At 40.3% G+C, this 25,101-nt stretch overlaps 1 protein-coding gene across 8 annotated transcripts in view; it reads left to right on the plus strand.

Moving 5' to 3' along the window:
* The window catches only part of DIXDC1 (DIX domain containing 1), a 108,300-nt gene extending 83,923 nt beyond the window's left edge, over positions 1–24,377 (plus strand). For 2 of the 8 annotated variants that reach the window (XM_064288909.1, XM_064288910.1), the window contains exons 10-22: positions 1,726–1,815; positions 3,074–3,127; positions 4,293–4,343; positions 6,746–6,850; positions 7,299–7,352; positions 7,829–7,921; positions 7,993–8,064; positions 8,899–8,988; positions 9,339–9,500; positions 10,247–10,313; positions 18,467–18,572; positions 19,653–19,761; positions 20,891–24,364. In XM_064288909.1, the coding sequence (XP_064144979.1) occupies positions 1,726–1,815; positions 3,074–3,127; positions 4,293–4,343; positions 6,746–6,850; positions 7,299–7,352; positions 7,829–7,921; positions 7,993–8,064; positions 8,899–8,988; positions 9,339–9,500; positions 10,247–10,313; positions 18,467–18,572; positions 19,653–19,761; positions 20,891–20,971 (1,134 nt within the window). In that variant the 3' untranslated portion in view covers positions 20,972–24,364. Of the gene's footprint in view, positions 1–1,725; positions 1,816–3,073; positions 3,128–4,292; positions 4,344–6,745; positions 6,851–7,298; positions 7,353–7,828; positions 7,922–7,992; positions 8,065–8,898; positions 8,989–9,338; positions 9,501–10,246; positions 10,314–18,466; positions 18,573–19,652; positions 19,762–20,890 lie in introns of all 8 variants that reach the window. The other 6 variants (XM_064288912.1, XM_064288913.1, XM_064288908.1 and 3 more) reach the window with 5 other exon arrangements.
* The last annotated feature ends 724 nt before the right edge of the window (positions 24,378–25,101 follow it).

Genomic DNA, 25,101 nt, shown 5'->3' on the forward strand with positions numbered 1-25,101 from the left:
ATTCAGTCTGAGCAGCTCTGGTTTGAAATGTGTTCTGTCACTCCTGAAAGGAAGGTTTGTTTTTAGATTTTCTTCTGCAGCCAAGGAACTTTGGAGCGGAGGATTCAAGTATGTCCTGAAAGACGAAAGAGGCCTAAAGCATGCACCATGGCACAATGAACTCTAGATGGTCCCAAGATTTGCAATTAGAGGTTCTTTTAAACAATAGCAGAAGGAGCCCTGGTGGTGCAGTGATTAAGCACTCAGCTGCTAACTGAAAGGTTGATGGTTCAAACCCATCAGCTGCTTCGTAGGAGAAAGATGTTTCAGTCTGCTTCCATAAAGATTACAGCTTTGGAAACCCTACGGGGCAGTTCTACTCTGTCCTATAGGGTCTGACTATGAGTCAGAATTGACTCGATAGCAACGAGTTTTTGGAAGCAATACCAGGACCAGCTGACATCGAGTCAGTTACAACTCATGGTGACCCCATGTGTGTCAGAGTAGAACTGTGCTCCATAGGGTTTTCAGTGGTTGATTTTTTAGACCACCAGGCCTTTCTTCTAAGGCCCATGTTGGTAGACTCAAACCCCCAACCTTTTGGTTAGCAACCTTTACCATTTGTATCACCCGGAAACTCCATCTAAGCAATACAAAAACAAACCCATTGCCATCGAGTCAATTCTGACTCATAGCGACCATACAGGACAGAGTAGATCTGCCCCATAGGATTTCCAAGGAGCGGCTCTTGGATTTAAACTGTTGACCTTTTTGGTTAGCAGTCGATCTCTTAACCACTATACCACCAGGACCCATTCGAGTGATAGAGGCACCTAAACAACTTTTTTTCTACCCTTATGCATCAGCAAAACTGCTTATTCTTTTGCGTTCTATGCTTCTGTCCATCTACCTAAGTGCCCCAAACAGAAGTCTGGCCATCCTCTTTGAATCTCTTCTCATCCTTCTCTCTATACCAGTAAACCACCAATCAAATTACCTTACCAAGGAGATTTCTAGAGGAAGCCGGGTTATGATTTCAGTTTGGGGTGAGCTCCATGTCCAACTCCGAGCTGTCAAATAAAAAACAAATCCAGACTTAATAAAAAGAGACTTTATTCAAAAGGAGAAGAAACGGACTATTGCAACATAGAGAATGCTCTGACCGTAAGATCAGCAAGTGTCTCAAGAGTTAGGCAGAAAGGTTTTTCTTTTAGAGAGAGAGGACTGGAAAAGGCTAAGAAAAAACTGGACGTGGGGAAGTGGGATGAAAGGGTGTCATGATCAGATAGTAGATCAGAGAATGACTTACACTGAGGCTGGCCTATTTTCTGGGAGGGGCCTTTAAGGAGGGGTTGTATGCTGGCTCAGGCCAAGGGGTAGGCCAAAGTTCAGAGACCTGGGAGAAGGAGAGAGGCTTACCAAAGTTTGGTTAACAAGCATTTTGATTGATCAGTGGGGATAGGCAGCTCAGTTAATCAGTTACGAGGCAAAGAATAGGAATTTTGAGGGTCCATGGTTTATTTTATCATAGGTAAACAAGGGGGCATCTGTGTGTCTTATCTAATTTCTTATGGAAAAGGGTGGTTCTTTGCAGTAAGCAGTTTTCCAGAACACAAAGCAGGAGGGGGGCGGTTTCCTTAACCTTCACTGTTTTCCAAGAGCACAGGACTCATATAAAATTAAACGTTGTCAGAGCTAAGTCATCTGATGGGGAATTAAGTTTCTTTCTGCTTTGTGGTTATTCAGGCCTTACTACTCAATGGATCCTTACCTGAAGATGAGCAGGAGAGGCCTTTGGCCCTCTGTGAACCAGGAGTCAAGCTTGAGGAACAGTTGGTGAGCTCCTTCGTTTGTGAATGGACACTAAAAAATCTGGCTTGTGTATTTGACTTTTTTTTTTTTTTTTTTTAACTTTTGACACTGTTGACCGTGCCTCTTGAAATGCTCTCTTCCTCTGATCCCAGCTCTTCTGGTTTTCCTACTACCTTTTTGACTACTGTTTCTTTCTGTCATTCATTCATTCAGTCAACAGATACTGAGTGCCAAGTATGTGCCAGGAACTCCTTCAAGGTGCTGGAAATATGATGGGGAACAAAACAGACCTAAAGACCCTACCCTCATGGAGTTAATATTCATGTCTCCTTTGAAAGCTTCTCTTTTTCTTATGCTTTAAATGTTGATGCTCCTCAGTGTTCCACTCTGGGCTCCTTTCTGTCTAATACATTCACCTGGAAATTGTCTGCCTTCACTTATTTCCCACCACTCAGATGTTGCCTCTCAAATATTTATTTCCAGCTCAGCTTTCCCTGTGGAGTTCTAAATTTTATGTGCAACAGGCAATCTCCTGCTGATTATCTCCATTTATATGTCCCATAAGCATCTCAGTTTCAATGTGTCCTAAATCAAACAGCTTTTATCTCCCCTCCCACAACCACCACGGTGGCATGTCCTTTTGGTTCTGCATCTTATCACCATCTAAATGCCCAAAACGGAAACCTGGGCATCATCCTCCAATTCTTTCTAATTTTCCTCTCTATTTCCAGTCAATCACTGAGTTTTGTCAGTTTACATTTTTAATATCTCCATCCAGTGTTCCCCATTTTCATAGCCACTACTTTAGTTCAGACCATCACCCAGTATTCTAGAGGCCTCCCAACTGGTTTTCCTGATTTCTATCCTGACCTCCTCTTATCCATTTTTTAAATAAAACCTCAAGAGTAATTTACCTTACAGGCAAATTTCACTTTCCGTTCCTTTGCATAAAACTTTACATTGGTTCCCCATTGCCATCACTGGCTTTTCATGAGCTGGCCTGGCCCCTATTTTTCTTTCCAACTTCATCTCTTGCCATTTCTCCTTCCCCTGGCCTCAGCCCTGGCCCCGGAACACACTTACTCACTCTAAGCTTTATCCATACTGATGTACTTGCAGCATCCTGGGTATACACTTCCACTAGGGCAGGGCTGTTTCCTGTTATTCTTTGTATCCACAGTGCAGGGCCTGGCATCATAGGTATTCAATAAATATTTGTTGAATGAATGGCCTCTGAACTTCACAGCATACAGTACGTAACCATCTCTTTGCCATAATACAGATTATAATCCAAAGCCGCCTGGATCAGAGTATGGAGGAGAATCAGGACCTAAAGGTATGTCAGGACATGTGTATTTTATACTTTGAAAAATATTATGGGGATATTGTACTCAATTGGTAGGGAGGCAGAGTTAGGACTTTAGCTACATCTGTGTTATGCCTTTAATTTACAGAGAGAGATCTGTTCTAAACATGGCAAAATGGTAGTTGCTTTTTGATCTTGGTTGTGGGTATAGGTGTCTATGTCATTCCTGGTTGCACTTTTATATATGTGTGAAATGTTCCATAGTTGTTGTTGTGTTTTTTTTTTTTTTTAATTGAAAGGAAAAAATGGATCTAATGTCAGTATGGTCTTTTTTTTTTTTTTAATGAATACTTCCCAGAATTGTTTTAAGTCAGTGGTTCTTAACTTCTTTTGGGTCATAGGTATATGACTAAAGCTATTAACACTCTCCCCAGGAATATGCAAGTGTCTATGCATACACACTTACAGATTGGAATTTTTAATAAAGGAACTTTTGAGCCTATCTGTGGAGTTAAGAAGCCCCAGTTGAAATGTGTTAGTTACAGATTGTTGGCGTGATATAATAGGAAAAGACGATAGCAGGTCTGGGTTATGGGTGTTCCCCTCCTAACATCTCTTTCCTAGTGACAATCATATACATATATTGAATCGCGTGTAAGAGACGGTTAATTGCTCAGTATTTCATTATTAGGCTAAATGTGCTTTTGTTTGGTCCATAAAGAGCAATACTCTCTGAAGGAACCAAAAGTACTCTCTTTGGTGAACATTAGGAACTGAGATAATTATTTAATGATATTGGAGATAGATGTATTAAGATGTGATCATATATTTCAGTGAGAGGGATTTAAATTATGACTAGGTTTTCCCGTCAGTGAAGATTGCTGAATATAGGAAAGCCAGTGTATGGGGAGGTACGGCGTCTTCTTTCTTGGCGAGACTCTTCCCTACCTGGGTGCAGTTTAGCCTAGGCGTCACAGGGAAGAATGGAATGGGGTCCTGCTATTGCTTGTACAGGCCAGCTTTACCTCTTGCTGGATCACACCTACTTCCTGCCTCAGTAAAAAAAAAAAAAACTTAGGCGGGTAATTTTTCATGGAATGATCATCTGTGTGTTGTCCTCTTACAGACAGAATGAGGTAATGCTTCTGAAGCAACCCAGATGCTACCATCTGATCTAACTATATTTGGTTTACAGAAGGAGGTGCTGAAATGTAAACAAGAAGCCAGAAACTTACAGGGGATAAAGGTAAAAAGAAGACATTGTACTCCTTAAATAAAGTCTCTGTGAGCTAACGTTGTCTAGTGGTGAGAGTGGATACTAGGAGGGTAGTTGGGTCCTATAGTCGGTTCTTGTATAGATGCTGGCTGCCTTAAATGGGCTCTGGGCCATTGGTAAAGAAAGGGCTTTTGGGGTTGGAAGTGAAATATGTTGAGGGATATACGTTTGTTTTCACTGAGGCTTATTCTGGTAGTTAGGACTCATAGTGCAGACTTTGGTCTGTGCCCCCTTGGTTTTCTGTATATGTAAAGTGCTCCCCTTTAGTTCTAGGGCAGAAAGTCCTTTTTTTAAAAACAGTAATTTACATAGCTTTTGATTAGTTAATAATATTCAAATGGCTTAAAGTTAAAAAGGTATATAAGGATCAACTGTGAAAAGCCTCCTTTCTATCTCCGTCCCCCAGTAACCTGGTTCTCTATCCTGGAGGCAAATTATATTATCAGCAAATATGTGTGTATGTAATTTCCCTCCACAGTGTTGCCCAAATGGTACCAAACCAAAACCAAACCCGTTGCTGCTGTCAAGTCGATTTTGACTCATAGTGACCCTAGAGGACAGGGTGAAATTGCCCTGTAGGGTTTCCAAGGCTGTAAATCTTTACAGAAACAGAATGTCACATCTTTCTCTTGTGGAGCCGCTTTTGGTTAGCAGCCAAGTGCTTTACCCACTGCGTCACCAGGGCTCCTTACTCAAGTGGTAGTGTAACTATAAGCACTTCTCGGCACCTTGCTTTTTTACTTAGCAGCGTGTTTTGCAGATGGTTCTATTTCAGTAAATAAAGATCTTCCTAGGTCTCTTTATGTCCACATAGAGGCTCTGATAACATTATTTCAAACAATTTCAACATATATTTATGTTTAATTCTCACAACATACTGCATAGTATTCCAACATATGTACATATGATAATTTATTTAATTAGTCTCCTATTTTTTTTTTTTTTATGGTCTTTTAGGGTTATTTCCAGTCTTTTGCTAATAATATAAACTGTGCTCCAGCTTAATAACCTTAGATATATGCTATTTTGCCCAAGTGGGAGTTTATCTGTTGAATAAATACCTGGAAGTGGAAGCTGCTTTTCCCCTCTTCCCTCCACTCCCGTTCGTGGATTAGACTAGAGGATAACTAAGCAGCATTTTCCAAAGTGTATTCTATAGCCTTAGTCCTTTGAGACACTTGAAGAAAAAAAAAAAAGCGTTCCATAGCCAAATAAGTTTGAGAAATGCCCTAGAGGCTTAAAGATCAGAGTGAATATCAGCCTATTAAAGGATCTGAGAATCACTAACCACAGAAATGCTTGTCCTCCCATGCAGCGCTTACTAACATCCCATGGAGCATACTTGAGATGTTCTTCTAAACTACCAATGCCAAGACATCTGAGACTATCTGCCATGTACCGTCATGTCAGGCAGCATGTTTGAGAATGGGCTCTCACATTCTCGAAGCCTGCATCATTACTCTGCAGTCTAGAGAGAAAAGTCAGGGCTAATATACTGGAAACAGGGAGAACTAGCCCAAGGCCATTAGCTCCCTGTGAAGTCACCATGGTTGTAGGAATGTGTGGTAGCTGACTCTCAGAAATAAGGATTTACCACTCACCTTTTCTTAGGCATGGTGGGAACCAAGAGGTCCCAAGCTGAGGGAAAGATAATTAAAACTGGTAAGATCCTAGGAAATTGGAAAGAGGAACCATCAGTCCAAGAACAGTTCTGAGTAGTAGACCTAGTTAATCTCAATCCTGGTCCAGACTAAGCATTGGAAGTAGGGCAGGAGCAGGCTCTGGAAGACAGAGTGGGAATAATTCCAGGGATTCTATGTGAACAGAGTGGGCAGGCAGGGGTCAGGCCCAGTCCACAGAGGTGGAAAGAAAAGACGTAATATAAATTGTGTATTTACATGCCCAGGATATAAATGAGAAAGCCAAGGTGGGAGTAAGGAGAGGGCACTGTCCAAGGTCAGGTTTACAAAGCGATACACTTGTAATTTGAATGTAGGCCTATCTGATCCCACTCATTCTCACTCTAGCATACCATGCTGTTAGGAATGAAACCAAAAAACCCCAAACTGCTTGCTGTCGAGCCAATTCCAACTCATAGCGTAGAACTGCATCAGAAATGAAGTAGAGGTAAAAATCAGGGTTCAGTCACCTTGGTAGGACAATGGGTAGGATTTTCCTTTAGATGCTAATATCCTGGAGGGGTACAGAAAAATGCCTGCTCAGCTCCTTATGGAAAGGCCCTTATACTCCTTTTATCTCCCATTCTGACACAACTAATGCTGGATACACGCAGAAAGGTTTAATAGCTTTTGATAATGACTGGCTGATTGGTTAATTGGGACTGAAATCATTGGTATGCTCTTTTTCCCTAGGATGCCTTGCAGCAGAGATTGGCTCAGCAGGACACATCTGTGCTTCAGCTCAAACAAGAACTACTGAGGGCAAATATGGACAAAGATGAGCTGCACAACCAGAATGTGAGTTAAATGAATGAATGCTAATCTTAGTGACCCCCTGTAGCAGAATGGGACATATATTTGTGTGAAGTCTTGTTAGATCCACCATCCTGATCTTTCTTATTTTACTTCTGGGATGCTTTCCCTTGTTAGTTTTATTCCCCATCAGGCTCATTTCTATTCCTAGGTGAAAGCCCAAACCACAGGAGGCAGGAAGGTCCTTGAGGTCTTCCTTAACTTCAAGGATACTGGGAGTCTGAGGCTAATTTGTAGGTCTGTGGTCTGTTTTGTCTGCAGTCTGATTATCTCACTAAAGTCATGGAGAGAAGCTGTGTGTTTTACCATGACCATGCCCTCTCTGTGCCTTATGCTGTGCTAACATCAGCTCTGGTTACTAAGTAGCCAGTCTCCTAGAGGGGTTGGCAGACAGTACACCTGTGCCAGTGAGTTCTTTCTTACCTTCTTGCAGGTGGATTTGCAGAGGAAGCTGGATGAGAGGAACCGGCTTTTGGGAGAATATAAAGTAAGAATAGATATCAGTTTGGAAATTATCTCCATCAGACCTTTTACGAGCAGCTTGACTGTTGCCCATTGTTGCTATTGCTCAGAGAGCACTTACGTACCCTGTTCACTTCTTTGCTGTCTGCAAGGAAATCTTCACTTAATGCACTAACCCTCAAAAATAGGTAGCATGGCTAGGAGAAGGAGTACAGAGTTAGGAGTCGGGAAACTTTGGTTCTGGTCTTACCTGTATCTCTAACTAGCGTGAATGGTACATAGTGTACCCCTACAAATGGTAGTTCCCTTCCTTTCTTACCTTTCTAAGAATCTTTTGAGCTGTGTAAGACTATTACAGTATGTAATGGCTTCTTGTTAAAGCGTGAGGAAAGGACTGTTCTCCTGAAGCTCTACTTTACTCAGGTGGAAATTTTACCACGAAGGGTGAACTGTTCAGTGTCCTTGTTCTTGCCACCTATCTGAAAATTGTCTCCACTGCAGAAAGAACTGGGGCAGAAGGACCGCCTCCTTCAGCAGCACCAGGCCAAGTTGGAAGAAGCACTCCGGAAACTCTCTGAGGCCAGTTACCAGCAGGTGTGAACATATTCAGCTACTGACCCCTTGGCCTAAACAAATCCTTTTCTGATTTAGCTTCTGTTTTGCAGGTGGATCTAGAGCGGGAGTTGGAACACAAAGATGTCTTCTTGGCTCACTGTATGAAAAGAGAGGCAGATGAGGTACCTGGAACTCAGGTTCTCCCTCCCACATTTATAAGGAGATTCTGTTTCTGATTCAGGGCTGAACCAAGGCCACAGGTCGGCTTGTTAGGAGGCTGCAGGGTGAGGAGGTTAAGAGAGCAGGTTCCAGAATAAAAAAATTTGGTTTCAAATCCCAACTTTACTCACTTGCCCACTGTGTAACCTTGAGTAAGTAACCTTGAGGCTCGACCTTTGAGCCTTAGAAATAGGCTCATCTGGAAAATGGAAATAAAAGTGGTCCTCTGTGTCATTATGAGTAATACATGAGACACTATATGTAAATAATTAAATGTTAGGTCCATCTGACACAGAAAATATTAGTTGCTGTTATTTTTTTGTTACTGAAGCAAAGGCAGGAGGTGCTGGGGCACTTTCTGACCCTTCACCAGAGTGAGAACTCCAGTGGCCAGGGCGGAGGCTAGGCTGGGGGTCTCCGTTTCATTCATTCAGTGGTCAACAAATACTTATCAAATGCCAACTACATGTCAGGTATTGGGGCTATAGTAGTGAAAAAAGCGAGAAAGTCCATGCCCTCATGAGGCCCTAATACATTAAAAAAACAATTATGTACTGTGTCAGGAAGTGATAAATGTAAAGAAGAAAAATAAGACAGGACATCTTGGCTTGGGAATTGTCTCCTATAACAAGCATCATTTCTTTTTTTTAATAATTTTATTTTTTGTTGTTGAGAATATATACAGCAGAACATATACCAACCATTTCTACATGTACAATTCAGTAACATTGATTACATTCTTCAAGTTGTGCAACCATTCTCACCTTCCTTTGTATCATTTCTTCTTGCTGCTATAGGTGACCACCTACAACAGTCACAGCTCTCAAAGCAATGGCTTTCTCCTTCCAGTGGCAGGAAAAGGAGCTGCTGCAATCACCCACAGAGGGGTAGGTTCTTAGGATTTGGGTACAGACCTGCCACATTTAGCTGAAACCAGAAGACGGCCCCAGTCCTCACCTATGGACTAGCCTTTTATATCCCAGTTCCCCAATTCGTGCATCTGGTGTATGTGTAAAGATGTGAGACACTTGATCTCCAAAATTAAGAATTAGTGGGCAAACAGATGGCCCACTTTTGTGGAGGAAAATTCCCTTCCATTCGTACCACTCCCCTAACCCCTGCAAAGGTGAAAGATCTTTCCTGGAAACTTTGCTCCTGTATCTTAAACCCAGTGGCTGGGACCTGGTTAACGATATGGCACTGCACCATGCCAACAGCACCTTGTTTTTCTCCTCAGACAAGTGACCTGCAGCTTTTCCGAGACGCTCTCCGCAGCCTGCGCAACAGCTTCAGTGGCCACGATCCTCAGCACCACACCATCGACAGCCTGGAGCAGGGCATCTCCAGCCTCATGGAGCGCCTGCATATCATGGAGACCCAGAAAAAACGAGAAAGGAGGGTAATCCTCTTTCTATGGTGTCTCTCTCACGCAAACTCCGAGGAAGCTTGGCTTGAGAATTTTAATTTAGAGGAAAAAAGGTTGCTGTTGAGTCCATTCTGACAAATGGCGGCATCATGTGCGTGAGAGTAGAACTGTGCTCCATTAGGGATTTTAATGGCTGATTTTTCCAAAGTAGGTTGCCAGACGTTTCTTCCGAGGTGCCACTGGATAGACTCAGACCTCCAGTCCTTCAGTTAGCTGCTGAGCGCTTAGCTGTTTGCAGCACCCAGGGACTTCAGTTTAGATGAAGGCAGGGTTAAAAGATATAAGACCCTGCTGAAGGTTGTAGCTGCTCTTCGCTTTGGCTTTCCTCTCAGTGGAGCTGACCATTCGTCCTGGTATAATAATCCAAGGGAGGAGCTGATAGTAACTCTTGCTCCTAGTAACTTGAGAGCTGTCTAAGGAATTGTGACCCTTAACCCCACAGGGCCTCTCTTTACTGCTTACTCCCCTACTTTCCAACCCCTGAATGTGCTTGGAAGAGACAGCATTGGATAATATAACATATGAGAAGGAACACTGGAAACTAGAAAGTATTGTATAAGCATACCTTACTATTGTTAGGATAAATATGTTCAGTTTACATACTGTGGAAGAAGAAGTGGTAGGAAAAGTATATATTTTAGGTAGACTTTTATGATCTACATTTCTTGATTAAGTTTCCTCATTGATCATAACTCCTGTGATTTTTGTGTGGTTGCCAGGTTCGGGGCAAGTCACCCAGAACTCAAGCAGGCAGCGAATACCAGGAGTCCTGGCCCCCTAATTCAAGTGAGTACTCATTTTTGCTGAGTAAGAACTCCCAGCATATTAGACTAGGCTTTAATATTTTTCATGCTACTAATATTTCGAGGTTATAATTTTGCTTATAGTGCTTCACTGTAATAATATTTCTTTCTGCAGAATTACTAGAATTGAGTTATTTCCAGGACTATGAAGACAAACACCATCTTCATCACCACCATTCCCCCAAGTGCTAGTTAGCCACATGCAGGATGCTGCTGACTCAGAGAGGCTAAAATATCTTTGGAAAATATACAAGCTCAAAACGCTTATTCCGGACAAAGCAAAATATAAAACAAACAAACATACACACACAAATGACTCTACAGTCTCAAAAGGTACAGAAATTTTCCAGTTCTTCTTGGAGTCAAGACGTTTAATTTCTTTGGGAATTTTCCTTAAGCTTTGAGTGGTTAGGTTAAAGTCCTACAAACTATTTGCACCATCTAGTGGCCATGGCTAGGAAGTATGTTTTACTTTGCTCCATGTCCACTCATTTCCCACCCTGTTCATCCCAATGTGTTGGAAACTTACCTTGCTTGGTAATTTCTTTTGTACTTTATATCTTATCTTTTGATTTAATAATGGTCACATTTTCTTATCTTTTATAGTTTATACAAGCCTAGTCTAAAAGCATCTAAACAATACTTTATAAAACCAAATAGTGGTAAAAAGCTGACTAAAACCAGTTTTGTATGTTACATACAGTATGCAGTATTAAAAACCACATTAATAAAAAAAAAAGCCTAAAGTAAAACACTTGAAATATTTGCACAGATGAAGAATGCAAAATAATTTTCTTTTTTTTTTGTAGAGTAGACAAAATAGCATTCTCAAACCTCCAATCCCAGATATCTCGTTCTTCTCTGATGAGAGTTGTCTATATGGGGAATGAAACAAATTATTTTAGTACCAAAATTAGTTTCAATTTCTTTTTTGAGCATTGCTTCAAAATATTCCTCTCTGCCTTCTTGAGAGGGTTTTTATCTTACTGTTACCCTCTTCAGCACTTTTTCTAGGTGTCTGGGTGAGTGTAAACTAACAATGTAGGCAGGATGAAGTATTTGGAAATTCTTTCAAAAAAATCCTTCCTCCCTCAAACATTCCTTCCCTTTCTCAAACTACTACAGTAAATTCACAGCTGCTTGTAAACTAGGGTCTTAATCTAAAGCTTGCAATATCTATATTCACAAATAAGATGAAATGTCTCTCATCTGAAAATATAGAAAATTCTTTAATTCTGCTAGTCCTCTACCTACAGATGTATTTCTCTTACTCCTTGACATCAGACTTCTTGAAAGAATAGTCTACACTTCCTCTCTTTTCTTCCTCACTTCCCACTCACCACTGAACCCATAATAGTCTGACTTCTACCTAGTTACTCCACTTATTGTTATTTTTGTAGGGTCACTGTTGACCGTCTTATTGGCAAATCAAGCATTTACTTGTGAAATGTTACCTTTCATTAACTTTTCAAAAGCATTTTATTATTCTTGACTGGTCTCTCCTTTTGGAAACATTCTTCTCCTTTAGCTTCAATGCCAGTCAGTTATTCATTCAACAAATATTTATTGAGCATCTATTGTGTACCACGTATGTTGGACCCTAGAGAGACAGAGATGAACGGGATGGACTTGGTACTTGCTCACCTTGGACTCACAGTCTAGTGGGCCACAGTTCTTTTTTTCTGGCTCCTGATTCTTCCTGAATCTCCTTTTCTTCTCTTTCTCTGTCTAATCTTTAAGTGTCGGTATGCTCTGGGATTCCATTTGAGGACTAGGACTTCTCATATTCTCTTTGAGTGATTCCTTCCACTCCATGGCTTCAACAACAACTCTTCAGTGCTGATTATTTTTAAATCTTTATGTCTAACCCACCTGTTTTCTGAGCTTCAGGGCTATATATATATATATATATATATATATATATATATAATGTTTATTGTGCTTTAAGTAAAAGTTTACAAATAAACTGTCTCTCATACAAAAATTTATGTATACCTTGCTATATACTCCTAGTTGCTCTCCCTTTAACGAGACAGGACACTCCTTCCCTCCACTCTCTATTTTTGTGTCAGTGTCTGACCCCCTCTGCCCTCTCATCTCCTCTCCAGAGAGGAGCTGCCCACGTAGTCTCATGTGTCTACTTGATCCAAGAAGCTCACTCTTCACCAATATCACTTTATGTCTCATAGTCCAGTCCAATCCCTGTCTGAAGAGTTGGCTTTGGGAAGAGTTCCTGTCTTGAGCTAACAGAAGGTCTGGGGACCATGACCTCCCTGGTCCTTCTAGTCTGAGTCAGACCATTAAGTCTGGCCTTTTTACCAGAATTTGGGGTCTGCATCCCACTGCTCTCTTGCTCCCTCAGGGGTTCTCTGTTGTGTTCCCTGTCAGGGCAGTCATCAGTTGTAGCCGGGCACCATCTAGTTCTTCTGGTCTCAGGCTGATGTAGTCTCTGGTTTATGTGGTCCTTTCTGCTCTTGGGCTCATAATTACCTTGTGTCTTTGGTGTTCTTCATTCTCATTTGGCCCAGGTGGGTTGAGACCAATTGATGCATCTTAGATGGCAGCTTGTTAGCATTTAAGACCCCAGATGCCACTCTCCAAAGTGGGATGCAGAATGTTTTCTTAATAGATTTTATTATGTCAGGGCTATATTTTTGAATGTCAACTAGCTCTCTGTCTAGGTCCAAAGGAACTTCAAACTCTTGTCCAAAACTGGAAGCAAAATAATGTAGTGGGAAAAACATGGCCCATGGAATCAAACATACCTGGAGCACAAATTTGGCTCTGCCATCTGTGTGGCCATGGGCAACTGATGTCCCTGAATCTTGTTTTTGTTGTTGTTAGGTGCCCTCGAGTCACTTCCGACTCCTAGCGACCCTGCGTGCAGCAAAGCGAAACACTGCTTGGTCCTGCGTCACCCTTACAATTGTTGCTATGTTTGAGACCATTGTTGCAGCCACTGTGTCATTCCGTCTTGTTGAGGATCTTCCTCTCTTTTGCTGGCCCTCTACTTTACCAAGCACAATGTCCTTCTCCAGGGACTGGTCCTTCCTGACAACATTTCCAAAGTACATGAGACAAAGCCTCACCGTCCTTGTTTCCAAGGAGCACTCTGGCTGTACTTCTTTCAAGGCAGACTTGTTCGTTCTTCTGGCAGTCCATGGTATATTCGATATTATTTGCCAACACCATAATTCAAAGGCATCAATTCTTCTTTGTTCTTCCTTATTCATCGTCCAGCATTCACATGCATATGATGCGATTGAAAATACTATGGCTTGGGTCAGGCGCCCCTTAGTCTTCATGGTGACATCTTTGCTTTTTGACACTTTAAAGAGGTCATTTGCAGCAGATATGCCCAATGCAATAATATGTCATTTGATTTCTTAACTGCTGCTTCCATGGGCATTGATTGTGGATCCAAGTAAAATGAATTCCTTGACAACCTCAATCTTTTCTCTGTTTATCATGATGTTGTTTGTTGGTCTGGTTGTGAGGATTTTTGTTTTCTTTATGTTGAGGTGTAATCCATACTGAAGGCTGTGGTCTTTGATCTTCATCAGTAAGTGCTTCAAGCCCTGTTTACTTTCAGCAAGCAAGGTTTGATGATCTGCATATCGCAGGTTGTTAATGAGCCTTCCTCCCATCCTTATGCCACGTTCTTCTTCACATACACCAGGTTCTTGGGTTATTTGCCCAGCATACGGATTGAATAAGTATGATGAAAGGATACAACCCCGATGCACACCTTCCTTGACTTTAAACCATGTGGTATCCCCTTGTTCCATTGGAACAACTGCATCTTGTTCTACGTACAGGTTCCTCACGAGCACAATTGTTTCGGAATTCCCATTCTTTGCAGTGTTATCCATAATTTGTTATGATCCACATAGTCAATAAAACACACGTAAACATCTTTCTGATATTCTCTGCTTTTAACCAAAATCCATCTGACATCAGCAATGATATCTGTTGTTCCACGTCCTCTTCTGAATCAGTTTGACTTTCTGGCAGTTCCCTGTTGATATACTACTACAACCATTTTTGAATTATCTTGCACAGTAGTTAAGAGCTTGGCTGCTAACCAAAAGGTCTGCAGTTCAAATCCACTAGTCACTCCTTGGAAACCCTATGGGGTGGTCCTACTCTGTTCTATAGGATCACTATGAGTTAGAATCAGCTCGACAGCAATGGGTTTTTTGTGTTTTCAGCAAAATTTTACTTGCGTGTGATATTAATGATATTGTTCAATAATTTCTGCATTCTGTTGGATCACCTTTCTTTGGAATGGGCACAAATATGAATCTCTTCCAGTCAGTTGGCCAGGTCTTTCAAATATCTTGGCATAGACAAGTAAGCACTTTCAGCACTGCATCTGTTTGTTGAAACATTTCAATTGGTATTTCATCAATTCCTGGAGCCTTGTTTTTCACCAGTGCCTTCAGTAGATCTTGGCATTCTTCCTTCAATGTCCTTGGTTCTTGATAATATGCTACTCCTAAAGTGGTTGAATGTCAACCAGTTCTTTTGCTGCAGTTACTCTGTGTATTCCTTCCACCTTCTGCTTCCGCCATAATTCAATATTTTGTCCATAGAATCCTTCAATATTATAACTGGAGGACTTGAATTTTTTCTTTAGTTCTTTCAGCTTGAGAAATGCCGAGCATGTTCTTCTCTTTTGATTTTCTAACTCCAGGTCTTTGCATAATTCATCCTAATATTTTACTTTGTCTTCTCAAACCATCCTTCGAAACCTTTGGTTCAGCTCTTTTACATCATCATTTCTTCCATTTGCTTTAGCTACTCTTTGTTCAAGAGCAAGTTTCAGAGTCTCTCCTGACATCCATTTTGATCTTTTCTTTCCTGTCATTTTGAAGACCTTTTGCTTTCTTCATGTATCATGTCCTTAACATCATCCTACAATTCATCTAGTCTTCTGTCCTTAGTGAAGTCAATGCGTGAGATCTGTTCTTGAGATGGTCTCCAAATTCAGGTGGGATATACTCAGGGTCGTATTTTGGCTTTCGTGGACTTGTTTTAATTTTCTTCAGCTTCATCTTGAGCTTGTATACGAGCAATTGATGGTCTGTTCCACAATTGGCCCCTGGCCTTCTTCTGACCGATAATATTGAGCTTCTCTGTTGTCTCTTTCCACAGATGTAGTCGATTTGATTCCTGTGTTTTCCATCCAGTGGAGTCCACATGTATAGTTGCCGTTTATGTTATTGAAAAAAGGTATTTGCAATGAATAAGTCGTTGGTCTTGCAAAATTCTGTCATGCAATCTCTGGCATCGTTTCTATGACCAAGGCCCTGTTTTCCAACTACCAGTCCTTCTTTGTTTTCAGCTTTCTCATTCCAATCACCGGTAATTATCAATGCATCTTGATTGCACATTTGGTCAATTTCACACTGCAGAAGTTGGTAAAAATCTTCAGTTCCTTCATCTTTCGCATTAGGGGCTGGTGTGTAAACCTGAATAATAGTGGTATTAACTGGTTTTCCTTGTAGGTGTGTGGATATTGTCCTATCACTGACTGCATTGTACTTCAGGATAGACCTTGAAATGTTCTTTTTGAGGATGAACGTGACGCCACGCATCTTCATTTTGTCGCTCCCTGCATAGTGGACCATATGATTGTCTGATTCAAAATGGCCAATACCAGTCCATTTCAGCTCATCAGTGCCTAGGATATGCCTAGGATATCAATCTTTATGTGTTCCATTTCATTTTTGATGACTGCCAGTTTTCCTAGATTAATCCTGTCACTCTCATTTGGTATTTCCCCATAGCTTAAGACTAATATCTCAATTTCTTAGCACGGCTATTACAGTCCTTTGCAGTCTGGCCCCTGCTCATTTTATTATCCTCATCTCCTACACGTCCCAATGTATTTGTTATGCTCTAGACTTACTACTTTACTTACAGTTTTACAAATACCAAAATCAAACCCACTGCCTTCGAGTTGATTTCAACTCATAGCAACCCTATAAGACAGAGTAGAACTGCCCCACAGGATTTCCAAGGCTGTAAATCTTTACGGGAGCAGATTGGCACATCTTCTCCCAGAGAACGGCTGGTGGGTTCGAACCACTGACTTTTTGGTTAGCAGCCAAGTGCTTTAACTACTGTGCTACCAGGGCTCCTCACAGTATTACAAATACATGATCCCATTTCATGACTTAGCATGTATCCTTCCCCCTTCCTGAAATAACCTTTCCAACTTCTCTACCTGCTTTTTTAAAGGTTTCTCTTCAAAAGTCACTTCAACTCTGGGGCCTTACTGACCTTCCCAGGTGGAATTAGCCTCTCCATCTTCAGTCTTCCCATATAGTTTGTCTAAATCTGGTTTTAATGTATTATAACTATTTGTAATCATGTCCATCAGCCATAGTTGACTCTAAACTCTTTGAGGACAGGGACCACAGGTAGTTGATTTTTGTGTTCTCAAAATCTAGCACATAGTAAGTGCTCAAGAAATGTTTGTTCGATGAATGTATGAATTGTAATCATACACTTTATTGCCAAAAGTTAATGTTTTATTTATGCAACAAATATTTATTAAACAACCACTGTGTGCCAGGCTCTGGTTCAGGGGTCAAAGGAGCATCGTGGCATGTGGTTTCAATAACTGACATTATTTGAAAAAAAACTCTGAAGACTGACTGAATGTGATTGCTGGGCGAAGAAAGTTCCCTTGTCTTTCTCCACCATATTAATTCATCCCTTGTACTCTCCCTTATTTATTTATTTATTTTTATTGTGCTTTTAGATCTAGGTGTACAGAGCGAATTAGTTTCTCATTAAATAATATACATATTGTTTTGTGACATTGGTTGCCAACCCTGAGATGTGTCAACACTCCCCTCTTCTCGACCTTGGGTCCCCCATTTCCATTCGTCTAGCTTTCCTGTCCCCTCCTGCCTTTTCGTCCTTGCTCCTGGGCTGGTGTGTCTATTTAGTCTCGTACACCTGGTTGAGCTACATGCATTATTGTTTGCTTTATGAGCCTGTCAAACCTTTGACTGAAGGGTGAACCTCAGGAGTGACTTTAGTACTGAGTTGAAAGGGTGTCCGGGGGCCATACTCTTGGGGTTTGTCTAGTCTCTGTCAGATCAGTAAGTCTGGACTTTTTTGTGTGAGTTTGAATTTTGTTCTACATTTTTCTCCTGCTCTGTCCAAGACCCTTTATTGTGATCCCTGTCAGAGCAGTCAGTGGTGGTAGCCGGGCACCATCTAGTTGTGCTCTGTTCGAGGCTGTGGTAGTTGTGGTCCATTAATTCTCCCTTATTTTTAACTCTTTCACAGAACTACTTTTCTGTGGCTACTAGTTTGATTTGGATCAATGCCTAGAATAAATTAAGGAGAAAATATGTGTAGGTGGAATTCCAGGAGGAACATCTATAAAAGTTTAATGATTTGTTTTTGCACCTTACGACTGAAGTTTCTGATTGGTCTTTTCACCTTTTCTCTTAAAGTGACAATCAGAAGCACTCATTAATTATATTTTTCCATAAGTATTTTTACAAAGGGTAGAAACAAGGTGTGGCTATAGAAACCTGAGTTAAAGGCCATAGCACCAACACATATAGATCGTATATAGCTAAGGTTAAGGTAAACCTTGTACCTTTTAGACTGGAAGCATAAGGCCCCTTGGGATATGAGTTTTTAAGGTTACTTTGCTCCTCTGGTTCTTGTTCTTATTCATTTCTCTTTTCCTGATTCACTTGAGCTCTCTCTACTGACCTCCAAAATCTAAATGTTGTTAGAGTTTGCTGCTCTGGCTATGTGTCTGCTCTGCCTTGGCTGAAATCTTACCAGGCTTCACTGTCCTCTTTTGACCTTTAGTAACAAAGCCTGTCAGATCAGTTGCTATTCCCCTGCCAGAAGTACCTAGAATGAATGAGAAATGATGCCCTTGATGATAGTGTCCATGCCTGAAGCACCTCGTGTCTTCGTGGCCCCACTAGTGACTTCCCGTGGATCACACCCTATGGACATGGTATTTGGCAAGGGCATCGAGAGCTGCGTGGTGACTTCAAGCAGCTTCATTCTCCTGGGGCATTTTGAATACGTGGAAATGAGGGGTGGTTTTGAGTAAATTCAGTGTTGTAATCACAAAGTCTCTCTTTGCAGAGTTGCCTCACTCACAGAGCTCACCAGCTATCAGCAGCTCCTGCACTAAAGTGCTCTATTTCACCGACCGGTCACTTACTCCCTTCATGGTCAATATACCAAAGAGGTGAGATTCTGGATTCATTTCTCTGTAAAAAAGGGAAGCAGAACCAGCGTGAGAATGAGTTCCTAACCACCAGACCAGCTGAGAGATATTTGAGAAGCACTATGGTATAGTGAGAAAAGCGCAGGGGATTGGGGTTCTAGTTGCAGCTTTGCCACTGGCCAGTTGCATAACCAGGGACAAGTCATCATCTACTGCTAGGTGGAATCATGGTACTTCCAATGCTATAACTATGCAAATAGGCTCTAAGTTTGGAAAAGTCATTTTTTTAAGTGCTTCAAAATAGCTCCTGCCAACAGCCATGGGTTGCAGCCTGGCAGTCCAGGGGTATTACTCCTTGATCTTTGTTACTGTTCGGTGACTGCAACCAAACTGTATTGAGATTTTATGTTAAAAACTCTGAACATTCTGTTAATATACTCCCTCTGCTATGAGTCAGAATCAACATGACAGCAACAGGTTTTTGGTGGGGGGGAATGCTTTTTTTTTTTTTTTTTTAACAGAACTTTTTCTTACTTATATATATAACAAAACATTTGCCATTCTAAGGGAAATGGTTATGTAATAACCATTTAAAACTCTCGGAACCAACTACAGGGAGGTTATAAGATTTCCCTTCCCTAGAGAGTCTACCTATTTGGTCTAGGTTAGAAGGCAGCCTTCCTGCAGGCAGAAGGATAAAGATGGTAATACTTGATTAAATTCTACCAGCCTAGAGGAATGAAATATTGTAACAAAGAAGGAGATCAAGAGAACTTAGACATATTTATGGTTGTTCAGCAAATTTGATTTGAAATCTTATGTTTTCTATCTAGAGAAAAAAGCAAAGTGATTTGACTACAAGAAATCTATTTAAAATTTTAAGATCACCCCATATGTAATCCTATTTTCAATCTGTAGTGATGACTTGTTCCCCAACCTCTTTGTTTAGAATCTTCTGGGTTACCAGGACCAGGAACCTAACAAGGTCATGCTATTTCTGTCTGTAGTGCCTTTGGCAGGGGCCTGGGTTTAAAGCTAACACGCTACCTTCCCAGCCTATTGATTAACAGTCTATTTTAGTGTTCTCTCCTTTTGTTGTAGGTTGGGGGAGGTGACACTGAAGGATTTTAAAGCAGCTATTGACCGGGAAGGGAATCACCGCTATCATTTCAAAGCACTGGATCCTGAGTTTGGCACTGTTAAAGAGGAGGTACAGAATCCATGAGGAATCTGGGTAGCATTATTGGTTGTTCCTGAACCCCACAGCCTCCTGCTTGAGGACTAGTACTCAGAAGGACCTGATTTCCCTAGTCAGATCAGAAGAATTTCCCAGAGTCTCAGATCACTGTCTGCTTTGCTCTAGACTGAGAAAGTCATGGAATGGCCCAGGAAGTTGATGCTTCTTTAGTTAAAGGCCTTTGAACCTTGACCAAGAATTCAGGGTCAATGTTTATTTTAAAAAGGAAAATGCTTTTTTTTTTTTTAAGGGGGAAAAAAATTTAAGATATAGGCTTGGTTTCTGGGACCCTTTTCTATCTAAAGCCAAATCTAGAAAACTTCCTGCTGCTTACACAGAGCAAAATAAACAAACAGGTATGAATATATGGGACTGTATATTATGTGGGGGTAGTTTTTTCAGATAATGAAAATAAGGAACTTCTGAAAAGTCAGCTAAACTTATTCCCTACTCCTAGAGTATTTTCTTAGCCTGTGCTTCTCTTTATAATCCATATGCCAAATAGAGACTTGTTTTTCTTGGAAGAGAGTTCTGGGTTATGAAGTATTGCAAGTGTCATCATGCAGTTACAAAATGAAAGAAGTTGGGAAAAATCAGTATTTTATAAAGATTTCTTCACTGAAATGTTTTAGTATCTGTGTTAGTGGCTTAGGAAATAAGTTGAATAAATGAATCAAAAGAACTACATCTAAGAAACATGCTAAGATTGCTCTTACTTCTAGCCCTTTCTTTACAAATTCCTGGGACCAAAATTTTCTCCTTTCCCATTTTTTTGTGCTTATTCTACTGCTTTCTCTTAAGAAGGCTGAAGTACTCTGATTAGTAATTTAATAATTCTTATAAATCTCTATTAACAATGCAGCATTAGAGATGATTTTACCATTTCATGCATTTGGGACTAAGAATTAGATATGGGCATGTGTAAACCATGAAGATATATATTTAATACTAGTTGCAACTTCAGGGACAGAGTCAAAGGATCAAGGCTTTCGTCTGCACTTTCTCATCCTTTATGTTCGAGGTCTTATTTTTATCAATAGCAGTTTGTGAGATTTTCTACCGTATTTGGTTGTTTTTCATTTTTTTTTTTTTCTTTCTCTAGGTTTTCCATGATGATGATGCCATCCCTGGTTGGGAAGGGAAAATTGTAGCCTGGGTGGAAGAAGACCATGGAGAGAATTAATACTGATGATTAGATTAGACTGGGGGCTTGTGGAACCAGGTCACTCCCTGGCTGCTTCACTCAGGAAGGAGAACTAAATCAGAATACACTAAGAAGTTTCTAGTTTGTGCTGCCAAAACAGAAGCTCCTCCAAGTGTGATGGCCACAGACCAGTCCTGTTTCTGTGCCTGGCATATTCGGTACTTAAAATCCCTGTCCAAATGTAGACTGTGGGTCCTTCTGAAGTTCCTTGTCCATGGCAACACAGTGTTTTGTTTTACTCTGAGGACAACAAACCGAAGGCCTTAACCAGTGGGGATGGACAATCCCGCCTGTTTAGGGGCATGGCTGCTATAACCTGGAATCTAAGAATTGGATGCTTCACTCCTGTGTGTTACAGTATTATTTTAATTGGCCTCAGTGGTTGCAGCAATCAGAGTCCCAGCATTTGTACTCACAGACAAGGCAAAGGTACCAGCTTTTCTGCTTCCTTGCAGCTATTGCAAACCAAGAATAACTCATGATGTGGTACCAAAGATGAAGGCCCCACCCTTCATTAATCTTTTGGACTGGACATGGTTGTTGCTGAATTGTTGATTGGATGGGAAAAGGGCTGCCCATGTTGTGCTATACTATTCTCAAAACCACAATTAAGACCTTAGGCTGACTCTTGTGTCTTAACTTGTTCTACAGTTTGTCCTTTAGCCCAAATGGCATATTTCATGTACTGCTAATTTTCTCTGGGGACTCTTAACTTTAGAGCCATTTTTTTTTCCCTCCAGCTGATGAACTTTGTGTTTGAAAGGAATAAGGAGTGAAAAGCTCCTTAAAAATCCAGGCGGGTATGGAAAGGTGCTGCTACCACATCTTCTTGACTTTCTTTCTCTCGTGACTTTCTTTACCCATCAGGCTCATGGCATCTCCTTTGCAGTCAAAAGGAGACAGACCATTGATTTTATGTTTCTTTGTGATTTATGAGTATTGAGCATGAATTACTGGTATGCCCCTCCTCATCTCAAGACCAGTAGTTATTTTCTATTATATATTTAGTATAGACTGAGCCTTTAGGGCACTATAGAAACCACGGGGCATGGAGCATGAGTTGTGAATGGCAGGGTTGATTCTGGGTGAAAAAAAACAGAATCCTTTTTCATATGCAACATTTTCAAGTGTAGAAACTAAAGGAGTGAAACTTCCAGCAATTACTTAGTAACTTAGGTTTTCTCATTCACTCACTAAGTATCATCAACCAATTAACCATTATTACATATGGTATTCCCAAAAGCATTCTGCCTCTGGCCACCAATGTACACTGCCAACCGGAAGAGTCAGACAGATCAGTTCTGGGTTCTTGACCTGTCTGTCTCTAGTTCATTTCCCCCTTTCAGCCATTTCAACAGACTACTCTTGGAGCTCCGAGATGACTTCTTGTTGTTTTATATAGATGTGTCTTTTTAAATAGCTCATGTTTGGAGAATTCTTTTGTACTCATTTGCTTTTTGTCTGAGAACCATGTCTGTTTTTATAACTTGCGTGTGAGTTCTGTATATTCTCCCATTCTGTATACTGTATCCATTTTTTAGGGAACCCAGTAGCTTTTATACAGGCTCTTCTTACCACCCCTTGTAGTGTCAGAACAAGCTTTATTTTATTACCATGTACTGATGACAACTACTTCCTGTTCTAATTCTACCTGCCAATTTTAGTTGTGGAGGCAATGTTATGTAATCCATGTGATTGCTCCTTCAGGAGACAGAAAGAGCTCAAAAGACATCTTAGTTTCTTTCGTTGTTGTTTACCTGATATTCTTGCTATTGAAGACTTTCTCATCAGAAATTGACTGGGAAAGTAAGTCAAAAGCAAGAATAATTCATTGTGAAAGAAAACAGTACCTTCTCAGTTTATTTTACCCAGGAAGTCTGGAGAAAAAGTCCTCCTGTCACAAATTTCCTTATTGTATGTGTTTTAGTGTTTTGCTATACGACAGCATGAGGATTATCAGACCAAAATTTGTTATTGTAATTCCAGTACAATTTATCTTGAATGTCTCCTAGATTGGTTTTTACTTGCCAGTCTTCTTTGAGCAAACAGTCTTACTATTATGTGGAATTTGACTTTTAAGAGAAAATTAAATCAGAGGTAATTTCAGGGTTCCTCTACTTTGTTTTATATTGTGTATCTCTATGTCCTTTGGAAAAGGAGCTGCGTGGGCTCAGCGCCTCCATCGAAAAGTAAAGCTGAGTTCAGGGGAAGAGGTGAGACATTTTTCCCTCTAGCTGGTTTAGCATAGGTAGTGACTAAGCATCCCTAGTGTGTGATCTTTCATGTAAAATGTGTTGGTGATCCTCCTTCCAGTTTCTAAAGGGAGAGAAGCCTTCTGAGGAGGCATGCTCATTACTTATTCTGTTGTAATCGTCTATTTGCATGTACTATGTGGCTGCACTCTAAGTCCTTGACTTATGCATTGTATTGCCCCCCCCAAGAGGTATTTTGTAGAATAGTCTGTCCTGATACTGCTGGCATTCTCTTTCCTTGGGAAAATTAAGGAACCAGAATGTTTAGAGTTTATAAAATAATCTCTAAGTCACTTTAAATTAAAAAATAAGTGACCCTCAAATATAAACTAGTAAAGAACTCAATTCCTTAAAAAGTCTTCTTTAAAACTGATGACTGTTCTCTTGCTCAGTGGAACACTTTACAGTTTGTGCCTAAAGAATCCGTGTTAAGTTCACTTGATGATGGCAATTCTACTTACTTACCAACTTTACAGCTCTTTTTGACCAGGATGGATGTAAATTAGGGAAACTATCTCCATGCAGTACATCTAAACTAAGAGGACTCTACCAAAAAGCACTTAGGTCATCATTGTATTTATTTTCATTTTTTCCATAAAACGAGCATTATTATTGCACACTCCTCCTATGTCTGAATTTATGTAAAAGGTATAGCTTGCTTAAAATACATATATATGTAAAGTTATATTTTCTTAGAAACATGGATGTTTGCAACCATTGCTTTCAAAGAGATTATTTCTGTGTATTCTCCGTTTTATGGTATGTTTTCATAAAGATTGTGTTATATCAGAGGTTTCTGATTATCAAAGTGATAACCAGTTTTAACTGCCTGTATGTACCAGAGATTTGTGTACTAATTAAAAAAAACAAACTATGAAAAAAATGGAGTTTGCAAACTATTAATCTTTATCTTCACTTGCATTTATTGATGAAGATTAATCAATAAACCATTTACATTTAATGAAAGTAAATCTGAAGTGATCTCCATGGTAGTATGTTTACTCTCTACTTGGAGAGTGAAGATAAGGATTACTTTATTGCCACAGATAATTTGCTACTGGTATTTCCATGTAAGCACAAAATAGGTTATTCTATCAAAGAGAATTCACTGATTTAGTGCTTCGTTTGGAATTATGTGCAAACAAATGAGAACCTGAGGGTGTAAACTGTATGACAAGTCTCTAATGCAAAAGCAAGAAGCATTCATAAAAGTCTCTTTCAGAAATGTGTATTTAAAAGAAAAAGAATGCCCAAATCAGTTTGAAAGCTGAACACCCAAAACTTAAGCGGGCTTCATTTATCACTTCAAATGAAATGTTCCAGATATATAAATCTTTAGCACTGGGGAAACCCTGGTGACCTAGTGTTTAAGAGCTACAGCTGCTGCTAACCAAAAGGTCAGCAGTTTGAATCCACCAGGCGCTCCTTGGAAACTATGAGGCAGTTCTACTTTGTCCTATAGGGTTACTATGAGTTGGAACTGACTGAAGGCAACAAGTTTGGTTTTCGGTTTGTAGCCCTGAGAGCCTTCATTTGACTTCCAATTTCCTGTTTTTAATTATTAATTATACCAACTATCATAAAAATGGTGAAGGACCAGACAATGTGTAGTTTTGTTACACATAACGTCGCCATGAGTCAAAGCCGACACTGGACAGCAACTAACATTACTAAGCTCTGGTGATATACTGAAGAACAGTACACAGACAAGATCCCTGCCCTCATCAGCTTATAGTTTAATTTTGGTATGAAGTATTTAAAACATAAAACTTTTTGCTGTCTAAACGGATTCTATGGTAAATTTTGAGTTAAAGCAAATCTGTTTCATAAACCTTTATCTTCATACAGAGTATATGC

The sequence above is a fragment of the Loxodonta africana genome, chromosome 7 (genome assembly GCF_030014295.1).
Source record: "Loxodonta africana isolate mLoxAfr1 chromosome 7, mLoxAfr1.hap2, whole genome shotgun sequence".
Classification (NCBI taxonomy): domain Eukaryota; kingdom Metazoa; phylum Chordata; class Mammalia; order Proboscidea; family Elephantidae; genus Loxodonta; species Loxodonta africana.